The following is a 14,292-nucleotide window of genomic DNA, read 5'->3' as shown; positions in this document are numbered from 1 at the left end:
GAATAATGCATGTATCCTGATATTCCCACTATTCTACTATATTTAACAAATCTCATGCAACATATTCAGTCTGTCCCTCACTCTTTTTTTTTATTCCTGTGAAATATCGGACCAAGATCTCCAAATGCACTTCGCCATCAAGTAACACTCAAAAAAGGATGAGAATAAATAGGATATTTTAATATATAACACAATGTCAACACTGCAAGTGTGTTGATAAACAGGTGTGACCACAAGCAGGTGATGTGAAACAGTGTTGAACAAACGCTTGAAGAACTATTCAAAGGATGAGGCGCGTGAGGTTTTTGTGGGAGGGCGGGACAGCTCCAACAGACAGAAATTAATAGTGTTGCTCATGCACTTGTGTCAAAATTAACGAAAAAAATATTGCCCTGCATAACAACTACATTAACGACAATGTTAAAAAAAACTAGAATTGTGGTCTTGATTAAGGATGTTGAGGATTAGCATCATTTTTAAACTATCTCCAGTGATGTAATCCTAATGCATTGTTTAAATAGAATTTATGCATTAAAAGTGTGCAAAATAAAGTCTTCAAAATAATGATACAGCAACCACAAAGCAAAAACCGCACCTTGTCTGCTCATCACTGAGCTGACTATAGGAAACACATACTGTAAACTTAACAACGGTAGTATATATGAAACGTGTGATCAATGGTCTTGGGATATTTCTTCTCAATACTGACCAGATTATTAGAGCTACAGTGATACCTTGGTTTACAAACTTAATTGGTTCCCAGACAGAGAGTTTAAGGTGAAAAGTGTGTATCCCAAAAAATAATTTCCCATAAGAAACCATTAAAATGAGAATAATCCGTTCCCAGGTCCCCATAAAACATAATTTTCTACTTTCTAATTTTCTAAGCCTTAAAACTATACCTTATTTTATGTATAATAAATGTGCTATGGTATTATAATTAAATAAATAAACTGTACAGTATAATAAAGTCGTTTTATTTACCTTTGTGATGGTTATTGATGGCTTGATGGAATGGTGTGGCCGGTTTCATCAGCATTAAACACTTGATGCGGAGCGTAACCTTCTTTCACCATCTTAGGAATGATCCCTTGTAGGTGCTTTCTCTGTGATAATTGTATCTAGTTCCTCATCAATTGTGTTCTGTTTAGCTGGGTTGATAGCTATTTGCATCAATACAGATGGCTTGTGCGGGTTGTTTGTGGAGCCTGATTGATGGGATATTTTAACCTTGCAGTCTACACTCTGCCTTTCAACTATCAAATTTGAAACTCTCTCTTGTCGTCAGCCTGTCTCTTTAATGTTTAAACCACCCCTCCTCACTGCTGCGTTCTTGACCAATCATGTGGCTTTAACCAAAGACTGGGGGCGGGAAATAGAGGACAAAAACAGTCGGCTGCCATTTTGTTGTTAGAAGAACGGGCTCGTTCACGAACGACACATCACTCAACGAGGCAGCTCTGTGTATGAAAAACGTTTGTATGCCAAGATAAAGTTCGTATGCCAAGGTAAAATTTTCATAAATGTAACGTTCGTAAACCGAAAAGTTCGTAAACCAAGGTATAACCGTACTCCTCCAATCACAAGGCTAAAATGGAAAAAAATATATACAGTTTCCTTGTATGTGATTACAGTTTTCTGAAATCTGCATCAGTTTCACCCTTTTATCTCCAAAATGGCAGACACAAACCGAGTAATTATAATATTGGGTATCATATGAGAAATTAAAGTATCAGATAATGAAATATCCCAAGATAAAACGGAGTTTCCCTGAACATTTTTTTTCATACAGTACAGTACACAATGTAACAGGTAAGAGAATGGATCAAAAATGTAGCGTTGACAATAAATACCTGATATACCTCAAATAGTCCTACTTTAATTCCCCTTTAAGGCAACTAAGTTTCAGTTTTTGGGAGTGTTTATTCCTAGTTGGTTTGATGCATTTGCATATATGCCTACAATGTGCTACTCAGCTGTTTAGTCGATGATACAACAATCTATAATTCAAATGACAGTGAATTCATCCATTAATGGTTATATGGTGACATCCTTCTTACTTATGATACAACTTTCCAAAATATATCTTATATGCGCCTTTATATTCTGAGATATATTTCTATTTATACATTCTTCTTAGCATTTGGTGGCAGTAAATGGCTATCAGCCATTCAAAAAAAAAACACTCACTATCATAGTACTCTTCCTTAAAGTCTTACGTAGTCAAAATTTGTATCACATTATAGCAACACTTGACAATATTTATATCACATAGGCTAACTACGTACAGTTGGTCATTTTTTTACTACTATTCCAAGGCTAATACAGTAGTGAACATAATTTGGGATCCACATAAATTATTTGGTCGGACATAAGGACAGCTGTTCCAAAGGATTATCATTATCTATCACACATATCAATAGGTGGCCCGCACATACTGTGTAGAATATTATTACTCCAAAATTAGTCTATTATCATGCAGCTAATAACGATCTGCTCTGTCAAAGTCGGCCATTGGCACTAACCTGTCATGCGAGCATTGTAAATAATTGAAATCACTTGAAAACAGTGTTATGTTTACATGCACGAAAAACTGCACAATATGCCAACTCCGCAAGATTGCAATGTTAAAATTTGCATGTACTTATGCTGTAGTATTTGTTCCCCAACATACCCACTCAGGCGTCATTTATATTGAATGAAATAATACGTAAAGTTATTTTGAAAAAATAGTCTTCAACAGATACAGCACGTGTTAAATTCTTCAGTTGATCTAAAATGAAGAATTTTTGGTTTTTGATGCACATACTCTATAAGGGCCTTTTATAGAAATGTGACTGTGATATGAGGGTGTTGTAAGTACGAGGAGAAGGGATTTAATTAACATACAGTATTACATCGCACGTTTGGGTCAGGAGTGGCTTTAAAAATTGAGAAAATAAGATGGCAACTGACAACCAATAAAAGTGACAAACGCCTGAATTTGGTGGTGATCGGAATGTGCAAAATTCTCCTTTTAAAAAGGGAAACCGCATGTTCTCGTGTGCATGTAAACATTCACTGCCATGTTATTACTGTTCTCGATTGTGTGGCTACTTGGACTAAAGGGCAGAAATGAGGGCAAAGGTTGTGAGTAACACATTTCCGCATGATGTCCTCCGGAAATGCTTCTTTCAAGGAAATCACTAGATCTGAATGATCCTGGTTTGGCACTGCGTAAACATTGCTTTCAACTCACTCTCTTGGACCTCATTGATTGTCTCGGGTTCTGGGCTCTTTTGCACCTTGGCCACGGCAAAGTTGAGGCCCTGAGTGAGTCCCGCTTGGGTGAGACTGGCCACCTGGACCATGGAGCTCCTGATCTTGGCAAAGGGGGACACCACCCGGCTGCCGTTACTGTCAGCGGGCGAAGGGCCGAGACTGCCCTCCAGCTGGGAGCCGAGACTCCTTTGAGAACCGCCTGACATGGCAGAGGTGGGCTTCTGAATGCCGAGATGGTTAGAAGCGGAGGCAGTGGTCTGGACATCCAGCTGGGATGGCCTGGGGATGTTGGGCTCCTCTTGCTGATGTTGTGGCGTTGTGCTTAACTGCTTGGGGTCCGCTGGGCTTTTATTCTGCACGGGCGCTATGGGCTTAAGCGGATGGGCGGCCACAGGCGGCCCTTCTCCGAACACCTCGACGGGCTTGGTCTGTGCGTCCTGGACAAACTGGTGACAGTAGGCATCGAAGGGAGTGTCAAAGTCAATCAAAATGGCTTCTTCAGCCACTGAGGCCGTCCCTGGGGATTGGTCTTCGGGACCCTGGGAAGAGGTCTCCTGTTGGCCATCACAGTCACTCACCCGGATAACAGAAGGAATATTTAGCTCGGCGCTACCGATGGACTGGGACCGACTGCCCAGTCTTGGGTTAGATGCTACGATGCCACAGCTGGGCAGGACATAGTCCACATTCTCGAAAGACTCAGAGCACGGGTGCTCCGGATCAGAATTGTAAGAGTCTGAGTCATCGGACATATCAAAATTCATGTCGGTGATATCTTTTAAGGTTCCTGTGCCATCCGATGTGTCCAAGCTGCTGTCTGACTTCCACAAGTTAACATGCATAGTTGGTTTCTGAAAATTGACCTTGACGTCAGGCTTAGAGAAATTTCCCAGCTTGCCCAGAGGCTTGAAGGTGCTGATGTTCACGCTTGTTTTGGTCTGTTTTACTTTCTGATTCAAAGAGGAGAATTTATTGAGGAGGAAACTTTTGCCTTGAGCTAGCCCGGAGCTGCCCTGCGCCTGCTCACCGGTTTTGTTCTGGATCCCCATTATATCTTCATGAGGTCTGCTTTGACGCCTGAATCACAGACAGACACGGACACGGCACACACCCAGAAAGAACATTAGCGTCAGGAATAACCCAACACTGTTTTTAGACGGTATGATAAATATATAGCCTAATGACCTCTCTAGTTTCTTTTCAAGCACCAGAAGGTCCAGCCCCCTGGCCTGTTTTGTAATGCGAAGCATCTCAGCAATGCACTGTAGTGTATCTGAAACATAAGATAAGAAAATCCTTTAATCATCACCAGGGGAGAAATTACAGAGTTAGAGGAGTCAAAAGCGGTAAAGCAGCACATAGCAGACAGATTGCTTTAGAATTAAAATGACAACAAAAAAGCGTGTGGTTAGTCAGGTGTTTAAATACGGTGGCTAATTTTAATCAAAGATTTATATATGAAACCTTTTCCGTCATCTTCAGGATTTCGGGTGGCTGTTCGTAGTGTGTGAAAGTATCCGCTTTGCTCTTCATTTCTGTAATGCAGGCGCATACAGCAGAACTTTGGTTTGCCAAAAAGCGTCGGTTCCGGACCTGCAAAAAAAAAACACGCAGATTCGCAACTTCTATTTTTGGTTCATTTCCTTGAATGAATCATATTCCTCAACGATATTACATCAAGGGTACCGAGAGAAATGGTTTCACACACATTTAGGAAGTGCTGGGTGACTCATTCACTTCTGCTTAGAATGAAATGGAGGACTTACCAATTTCAATCTTTTCCAAACCTTCTAAATTGAGGCGTTGGTACTGGTTGACTTTATCAGCTTCTTCGTCATAGCTACGAATGAACAGAATCATCTAATGATTCAAATGAAAACATTAATACTGGTAGGTTGGAAGTTGTAGTTCAGACTTACTACGCAATGTAGTAGGCTTTGTCAGATAGAAGCAGAAGCACATCCTCATCTTTTGTTGTGGCATCGATGTGACTGAGAAGAAGACGACACACGTTGAGCTCCAAAGACTTACAGCAAATGCACATCCACGTTTTTATTTGTGGCATCAATGAAGCTGACAAGCAGAAGAGGCACACCGAGCTCCCAAGACATTTCTGGCTACAGTATCAATATCCACATTTAAAATTGGCTGTGTTATAAAAATATCACAATATTTGTTGATTTGTATTTTAACTCCATTAACCATTCACTAATTTATTTGGGAATTGAAAATATGACATAGACCAAGGGTGTCAAAGTCATTTTTTGCCGCGGGCCACATTGTAGTTATGTTTTCCTCTCAAGGGCCGTTATGAAATTGAGGAAGCCATTAGAATGTTTAATCCCCTCCACATATTACATATAGAGCGCACAACAAATTAATGAATAACTCGTTTTCAAATCTGAAGTCAACAATAATGACTGTTATTGTGGTTTATATCCAAAAATATGAAATTTTGGTTCGGATTTTAGCAAGCATCATGGAATTTCACACGTTTGATTTGCATTCGCGGGCCGAAAAAAAATGTGGCGGGTCGGATTTACCCCCCGGGCCTTGACTTTGACGCCTGTGATGTAGAGTGCCATTCCCGAATTTGTTTGGGTTTTGTTTTGTCATGCTTGGGTGCTGATAAAGCGCTGGCCATGGCCTCTGGAATTGTTTTTTCTTTTCCATAACGGGGTAGCATTTTCCTTTTTTCCATGTTAGCGCTCCATCTCTTATTAAAGCCAATATAAACCAATATGTATGTATTCCATTGTATTTTGGAAAGCCACCCTCATTTCAAGCTTATATAACTCTAGACCCATATAATTTAGGAATTAACTTTTTTTCTGATGAAAAAAAAGCGTCTAACATTTCTTACGCTGCATTGAATGTTTATGTAGTCCTAAAAGTCAATGGTCCTGGAATGCAATTGACAATGACAAAAACCCTGGTACTGGAGTAGACACATTTTTTTGCACATCCGGCGGTGAATGAGTTAAAAGACCCCCCAAAAATGTGCTGCAAACCTCATGTCACAGTTAATGAGAGCCCAACCACCGTGGAACCTCTCATCATCCGGTAGAAGAAGCTGCATGTATGTCTGCAATAACAGGCTGACTTGCTCCTGGGCTCCTCTTTGGTTTTCCTGCTCTTTTTCCTCATGTTCTTTCTCCTTGCTGAAAATTGAGTAAAGGTCTTCAGTCACTGGAAGACCCATCATGAGGTCTGCAATGAAATGTAGAGACACCATAAGGAGTTGTTTCTGAGCGCAGTTTGCAGTTTTTTTTCACTCAGTTTTATACCGATTACTGCTTGTCTATAAGCATCTCTGAAGCGATTCAGATAGTAGCGATTGGCTGAGTTCACGCCGTCCTTCATCACACCAGCCAGTTTCCTCTCACCCGTCCGTGTAAAATCTCCCTAAAAATAAAACGGTGTTCGCACTGATTTATTGAGTGACAAGCATTTGCATTTACAGATCCATGTCAGAAAAGCATCACTATAACCAAAGCCAATTCTCGCAGTAGCAATACCTTAAGTGCCGCTGTGCCGGCATACTGTCTACTGATGGTGTCGCCATTGTTGGCCCACATGATCTGGTAGATCCTGTAACATTTAAGAGGCAGGGGCTGCTCTGGAGGCATCACGCCCAACTTCTTCAGCTGAGAGAAATTAATCATAGAATTTGATGAATGCTGTTGGCTAGATTCTCCTGCTTGTTGTTGTTTGTGCTGGTGATTCTAATATTTTACCTGCTGTTCCATAACCACACGGGCAATAGCTGCTTGGACTACGTTTGTCCTGTCCAAACAATCCATGCAGTTGATTCTAAAAATGCCCTCTTGCTTGCAGATGACTCCAGCTTGGTCCACCCTAGCGGAGAGGCAGAGATGCAATATTTTGTGTGTATGTGTGCGTGTGCGATGAAAAATAATTTCATTTTTGTGGAAATTTTCTGTAAAATTAAAAAAAATGGAAAACAGTCCGTACTTTTCTTCTAAAGCTTATGTCGAATCAATCTGTCAAATATGCTTTGTATACTGTATTTTTATACTTATCACGATGTACAGTTCATTTTATGAAACGTTATTTTTGTGCAGTTGTACAATTCAGTCACCTGACATTATTTTGTGCATAGAATGCTTTGTTTTATCTTTTGACCCCCCCCCCCCATCCCTTTCAATTTTGCTGCTATAGATTGCAAATGTCCCCATTGTGGGACTAGTAAAGACTTTCTGATTCTAATTATAAAATAGTGAGTCACACTTACCAGGCCCATTTCATGTCAGTGATGATATCACAGATAGCATCCGTCAGTATTTGCACATTTTCAAATCTCATCCCTCGACTGAGAAGATAGAAAGGATGGAAATGAACATCGTTATTTAAAAAAAATAGAATGACAAACACATCACAGCGAGTGTTTCTCTCACCAGTGCTCATGGAAGTCAAATGACACATAGGTGAGGTTTGAGTTGTTGTAAAGAAGCACTTGTTTCAGATAGGAATCCCCAATCAACTTTTCTCGTCCACTTTGGTCAACTAAGTTAATAATGACCTGAAATTAAGAACAAAGAATTACAAAAATTACAAACTTATGCCACTTACACCTGCAAACTTACCTCTTTCTTGTAGAGTTTAAGTTGCTCTTCAAAGTGCGAAGCAAAGTACGGCATAGTCTCCCTCTCTTCTGAAATGCCGGATATATAAACAATTTTATTGACAGTACATTTTATAAAATACAGTATTTTCCGCACTGTAAGGCGCACCTAAAAGAAAATATTTTTTTCAAAAGCTGACCATTCGCCTCATAATCCGGTGCACATTAGGTATGGAAAACATGTTAAAATCTGTCATTCTTTGAAGGTGCGCCTTATAATGCGGTGCACCTTATGTATGAAAAAGGTTTTTAAATATCTCATTCTTTGAAGGTGCGCCTTATATTCCAAAACAATATAGTAGTTAACATGTTAAATAGTGTTAGAATTAACCACAAATCAGTGAGCTGCTTTAATGCCTGTGAAATTATTTCAGTCGACTGACTGCACACAGAAAGTGGTTCCACTGACCTTTCTCTAAGCGTGGTCGGGGATTGTAGCGGTATCCTGCCTGGCTCCAGAAAACAGGCACGGAGCCACGAGTCTGCACAAAGGACAGAGTGTGGCTGTGCACGTGGATCAACTGCTCCGTCTCCACATAGTTAGCCACGTGGCCATCTGTATCTACTCCTCTGCGTTTGTATCGCATCCCTTTGGGCAAACAAAATGGATGAAGGCTATTAAAAGATTGTTTCATGTCAATGGAATAAACATGTTTTCTGTGTGATATAATTATATGAAAAGACAGTTTAAATCAGTTCAGAGTGCTTTGAGAGCTACCGTTGGTGCTTTTACACGCTTGGTATTGAGAATATCTATTTGCTGCCTATTAGCTATTCATCTAGCTATCTATCTATTAGCTAGCTAGCTAGCTGGCTCGCTATTTGCTAGATAGCTAGCTTTCTATCTGAGTTATTCCGGGTTGAGTGAACGCTGGCGCATGTGGCTGCCGCTACTCACCCACAGAACAAAACTTATCCTGTAACTGTTAAGTGACCTTGAGAGTTTTGAAAGGCCCTTATAAATGAAATGTATTATTGTTATTAAGGAATTTACTGGACAATAGACCACCTGTCAAAAAGAGAACATCCACTGTCCTCTCATGAATTGCATGATTTCAATTCTTTTTTTAAAATCTTGAACAGGAATTGGGAATTATGTGTTCACATTTGCATTTTAGTAAACCAGTATATTTTTAGGCCAGCTGTGACAATCACTTTACACAGGATAGTGGGGATACTGGAGTTTTTTGAAGCACTACAGTGAATACAGTGTACCTGCTCGATGGCGGCTACGTCTGGAGATGAGAGCGACGGTGAAGTGTGGATGGATGTCGTCAACACAGGTCACCTCCTGCGGCGGAGTTTCGGGACTACTCCGTTCCTCATCACACGTATCGTTATAATTCACTACAAGTTCCTCAACTTGGACAAAGCCTTGGATGATTGGTATCACCCAAAAGTCCACCTCGGGGGTCTGAAATATGCAAAGATATTTATTGTTTAGAAAATCTTTCAAAGGTACAATACAGGTGTAGTAGACCTCCATCAAGGCCAAATAACAGAAAATACTGATAGCTGATGAGATTATATTTATTTAGACAAGCTCATTTTATCATCATCATCAATTCATCCTATCATTAAATGTCACTTTGCTTCTAAACTGATCACAATGTGTTATGGCTGCGCTACTGTTGTTATGTACCTTGTGTGTTTTCACCATTGCAACTAAGGAAATGGAACGAGACAATAGAACTAATGATTTCGTGGTAAGAGCACATGGGAGAGGCAGTTCTGATGTCACACAAGGAAGGATTTGACCAAAAGCAATAGTATACCATATTTTCCTGTGTATAGGGAACACCCAAAAGGATTGATTTTCTTCAAAAGATGACCTTGCGCCTTATACGCAGGTGGGCCTTATATGTGAAGTAATGTTGAGCCACAACAGGTCTCACAACTAATGTCAGCAGCCACCGACTCTATTTCCCAAGTAGTGCGCAACCCCAGCCTCTACTGTGGCGCATTATAATGTGGTGTGCCTTATATTTAGAAAACTTTTAATATACAGTACTTATATATTATATTTGGAAAACGCTTCATTCATTGAAGGTGCACCTTATAGTCCTTATATATGGAAAAAGGTTGAAAATACACCATTTATTGGGGGTGAGCCTTATACCCCGAAAAATATGGTAAATCCTTTACCACTGTGTTTGTGATTGTGTTAAAAACTAAATGAACTGCTAATCTGAGAAAATCAACTTCGACTGGAGTAAAAGTATCATGTTACCTATTTAAGGTACAAATAATATTTTTAACATACTATCTTGCATGTACAGTATCACATATTGCATACAAAAGATAATCTTTCATTAAATCTGAGTTATGTGCTAGTATCTTTATCGCATGATTGTACAGTATTTATTTAATGATTATCACGTCACACAATGACTACACCTGCTCATGTCAACAAATGTCGACATCTTGATACAGGCATTTTGTTCCAGTCTTAACATAGTGTGAGAGGGAAAGAAAACACACACACACACACACATATATAATGTAAACTGGAGAAAAATCTTTACCTTCAAGTCTAAAAGATCTTGAATCATGTGTTTGTTCCAGAAAAAACGATCATCCACCTTGGACAAAAAACAATCTGCAATTTATTTTAATCAACCAATTTCTACATTTGACAATCACAGAAAATTTGGGACCTCGGTCCAAATTGTGTTTCTCCCCAGACCTGTTTCCAAAGCGGTAAATCGGACCTTTCCAAGTCTCCTTGGCGCTGCACAGTGTTTGTCAGGTCATAGGTGGGACTGTAGTAAAATGAGTCAGAATCCACAAATATTTTGTAGAGCTCATCTAGCAGCCGCCTCTCTAGGCGTTCCTTTTCTTTGTTTTCCTTCACCTGGAAGGCAGGGAAATACAGTAAAGTCTCGTTATATCGATATTCAAGGGAGTCCGAAAAAATATCGATATAACCGGGACTATCGATATATCCGACCCTGTTTGCATGTAATTTTCTCCGTGCGTGCATAGAAATAGTATCGATATAACCGGGACTATCGATATATCCGATATCGATATAACGAGACCTTACTGTATTGAATTGGGAAAAATAGTTAGGTTAGGTAGATTTGACAGATAGGTAGGTAATTAAACTGCTCGAGAAGAACAAGCATCAGAAACCCAGGAAGCATTAGTTGCGTTACAAACTGAATAGACACCAACCTTTTTTTTAATGGGCACAGCCACATTGGATTTTATCTGGCTTAAGGTTTTCATTAACTTGGATTCATCAGGAGACTGAGCCAGTTTCTCTGACTTGTCAATTCCAAAATGATGTTTTTTGCAGGGCTGAAAAAAATGAATCATTTTAGTGTATAGGTAATATACAAAATGTCAGTCAGACGGACAGACATGATGTTATAAAAGTAAACTTGACAAAATAAGGAGCACTACCCTGAGGAGGAAAACTAATTTAGTAAACAGCCTGACAGCTACATGAAGCTAGGGGACTTGTGTGCACAGAAGAGTGAGAATGGGAGGAGGGGGCTAATTATTCCGGAGCACCATGTAAAACTGTGGAAGCTATGACCACTGTATTCATGAGCAATCTTTCCCCGTCAGTATTACTCACTTGAAAATATTGTGCCTCACCATCCATGAAGCTCCCCTGAAAAACTGAAATCTTTAGCAATACCCATCTTTCTCTTATATTATTAAACATCTTTATAATTGGACCTTTCTGTGGGACTGTCCACAAAATAAAGCTTTACAAATATATTGCAGCTACGAAATAGACATTGATATGCTCAATAAGATCAAGCATCATACACTTTGCAACGTGTCTGAATACAGACTTAGGATACACACCTCCAGTTCCAGCTCCTGTGGCTCTTCATCAGACAGAGGAATGACAGCGATCTTGATAATCTTGTAGACTTTGTGTTCGCCTGGCAAATGGCCAACAAGCGCTTTCTGGCGGATTAATACAAGTCCAAGAGGAAGATCTAGCAAGAGGCGTAAAAGAAAGGGAGCTGGGTAGAGGGTGACGGCATCGCGGGTGCAGAATTCCTCACATTCTAAAGGGTGTGAAGAAGCCACACTCAAAACAGCTATTAAGTGATTTGAGTACAGCAGCACAAGACATTTGGTAAATAAATATTGAATAAAATAGTATTAGCTCATGTTGGACTACCATGTCTGAAAATAACACACGTCCTTGCCTAAGGTAATAATAACTGCGATTTTTGAGAGGGCAAGTATGAGAGAGGAAAAATATCATAACCAATTGCATCATCACCACCACATCACTCCTCTTCATCACTACATGCATTTCAAAGTACATTCACACATTCCCTCGTGAATGTGAAACGAGTCACAGTAATAGAAGAGCAAGTAGCCAAATACGAAGATCTTGTTTTTTTCCAGATCATTAAATATGAAATGTTAAATGAGTACTTCATCTTCTTACCTGTGTGAAGCTGTATCTTTCCGATGATTCCTTCCACCAGGCCTAAACACACCGGGTTCCAGGCAAACAGCAGGTCCGTTGCTGTAAGTAAATCAAGAAAAAATGCAAGTCTCTGTGCAAGTGTGACTAAAGCTCGTGTAATAACTGTCAACAAAGTCACGCAGATATCACTCAAAAAAACAATACATTTTAACGTTTGATTCAGCACATCAAATTGCAGTGCTCGGTCAGTCATCAAGCACCCCACATTTATACTAAAAGGAGAAACATTAGTCTGTCATAACACTCACAGTCTATTTACAAACACGCCTGTTAAAAATCTTAGACCAGGCATGAGATCAGTTAAGGCGACACAGCGGTAAGGCTGACTCAAAGGAAAATTGGACTGCTGGTGATTGATTCACTGACGAAAAATTTAACCATGAGGGGTGCGGCACAGGGAGTATAACATTGGTATGAGAATTAATACAAGCTAAATCCTGCAGAAACAATTCCACCTCTACTCGGTGTGCCGTCAAGAAATGCTTTCCTGTGAGCAGATGAGTAGTTTGAAGTTGAGAGAAGGAGGACCCTTTGTTCCAATTAAATTATGAAACAGTGGTGCAACTGTAGACCTGTTCAGGATGGCTACACAACCTAGGACTCCAAGTATCAAAATCCTCAGCAGTCTGGAAGGCTCTATTATAATTAATCACTCCTGTCATGTATATACAGTACTGTGATCTCCATAGTCAGTTGTACTCAACAAAAGGACAATCAATTGTTTGTCACACACAAGGTTTCATACTACGAGACAGACCTGAATTGAGTCAGAAGGAACACGCTGGTTAAGTACTCCCAAAACAATTTAGTCGCGGAAGCTCTCATAAAATAACTCCGTTTCAGCTAATTCGTATAATTAAGAACTTGAATGTCTGGTTTTCTCCTCTGTGTCCAACATAAAATGTTACAAGAAAATTCATCAGTCTGTCTTTAGTCAAGGAAAATGAAATATAATCAACGGCACAAAATATAGTCATTGGCACAAAAACAATTTTGAACGAGACGATTTGTTCATGAAGTTTGCCAAACGTGTAGGTACTATTAGACAGGCAAATTGTGAATATACTTGGTGACGTTGGTGGTACTAGTAATTACCCCACAATTGTCTTGCATGGAAATGTCAATTGGATGCTTTGATTTGAGCTTTTCAAGAAAAACATTCGTGTTCGATTCAAAAAGATTGACTGTCGGAATGATACGTACCAGGTTTGACTGTCATCGAACCGTCCTTTCGGCTACACCAAAGAGCGCGGTCCCCGTTCTGAAGAATATAATCATCTTTGGCTTGGAACAGCTCCATTTTACATATATCTGTTCAACAAAATAATTTATGAACTAGAGGACCAGCCCCGAGAGGAGCAGAAGCAACACGAGAGGATGACAGCGGTTATCCAAACGGCGAATCGCTAACTCCCGTTAGCTCCTCGTTCCCCTCCGGCTGGTGCGCGACGGCTACAAGCTAACAGCAGCTGGACCCTTGTTCGATGGGTTTGCTCCACTTATATACATATTGGCGATTGCTCTCTTTCACCACTGTAAACGCATTCTTCCCCATTGTTATGCTGGGCAAAAAAGTAAGACGTAAATAAATGTGGACTTGTCTCTATAAACTGCCGCGGAAGACATCCAGAAGATGCCAGTTTCCTGCTCTAAACAATGACACGTGACCTGTCGTCACCACGGCAAAGCAGGTAGCGTGCAAGCCAAGAGTCGCCTCGTTTCACTGGGAGGGGAAAGTTTCCACACTGAAAATAAATGTTACCCAAAACTGTTTTTATTGTTTATTTTTTGGGGCGTGGAATTTCCGTCCGTGTCGATGTTTCTTAGTAGTTGATGTTGCAGTGTTCCCAACCACCCACACAGAAAGTGAAGGGTTATTGCTTTCTCTCTGTGACTCAGAGGCATCCTTCGGGGAAAATAA

General features: G+C 40.1%; 1 protein-coding gene across 2 annotated transcripts; it reads right to left on the bottom strand.

Annotated features, from left to right (window-relative positions):
* Positions 1 to 160: 160 nt before the first annotated feature.
* inpp5f (inositol polyphosphate-5-phosphatase F) lies at positions 161 to 14,054 on the bottom strand. 2 transcript variants are annotated; one of them, XM_089012025.1, is made up of 20 exons: positions 13,575 to 14,054; positions 12,330 to 12,410; positions 11,729 to 11,865; positions 11,084 to 11,209; positions 10,593 to 10,760; positions 10,432 to 10,488; positions 9,122 to 9,320; positions 8,316 to 8,495; positions 7,869 to 7,936; positions 7,680 to 7,804; positions 7,517 to 7,594; positions 6,999 to 7,119; positions 6,780 to 6,908; positions 6,549 to 6,666; positions 6,273 to 6,471; positions 5,181 to 5,252; positions 5,028 to 5,101; positions 4,726 to 4,854; positions 4,447 to 4,534; positions 161 to 4,338 (listed from the first exon to the last, which is right to left on the bottom strand). In XM_089012025.1, the coding sequence occupies exons 1-20, from the start codon at positions 13,669 to 13,671 to the stop codon at positions 3,186 to 3,188; spliced, it is 3,399 nt and encodes a 1,132-aa protein (XP_088868151.1). In that variant the 5' UTR covers positions 13,672 to 14,054; the 3' UTR covers positions 161 to 3,185. The 2 variants fall into 2 exon arrangements, with proteins under 2 accessions (XP_088868151.1, XP_088868152.1); XM_089012026.1 differs by lacking the exons at positions 12,330 to 12,410; positions 13,575 to 14,054 and having other exon boundaries at positions 10,593 to 10,762; positions 11,085 to 11,209; positions 11,729 to 11,864.
* Positions 14,055 to 14,292: the final 238 nt, after the last annotated feature.

This window comes from Hippocampus bargibanti, linkage group LG13, assembly GCF_051943395.1.
Source record: "Hippocampus bargibanti isolate YZ-2025 linkage group LG13, ASM5194339v1, whole genome shotgun sequence".
NCBI lineage: Eukaryota > Metazoa > Chordata > Actinopteri > Syngnathiformes > Syngnathidae > Hippocampus > Hippocampus bargibanti.
Note: the sequence above shows the minus strand (reverse complement) of the source record. Positions and strands in the feature narration are given on the sequence as shown.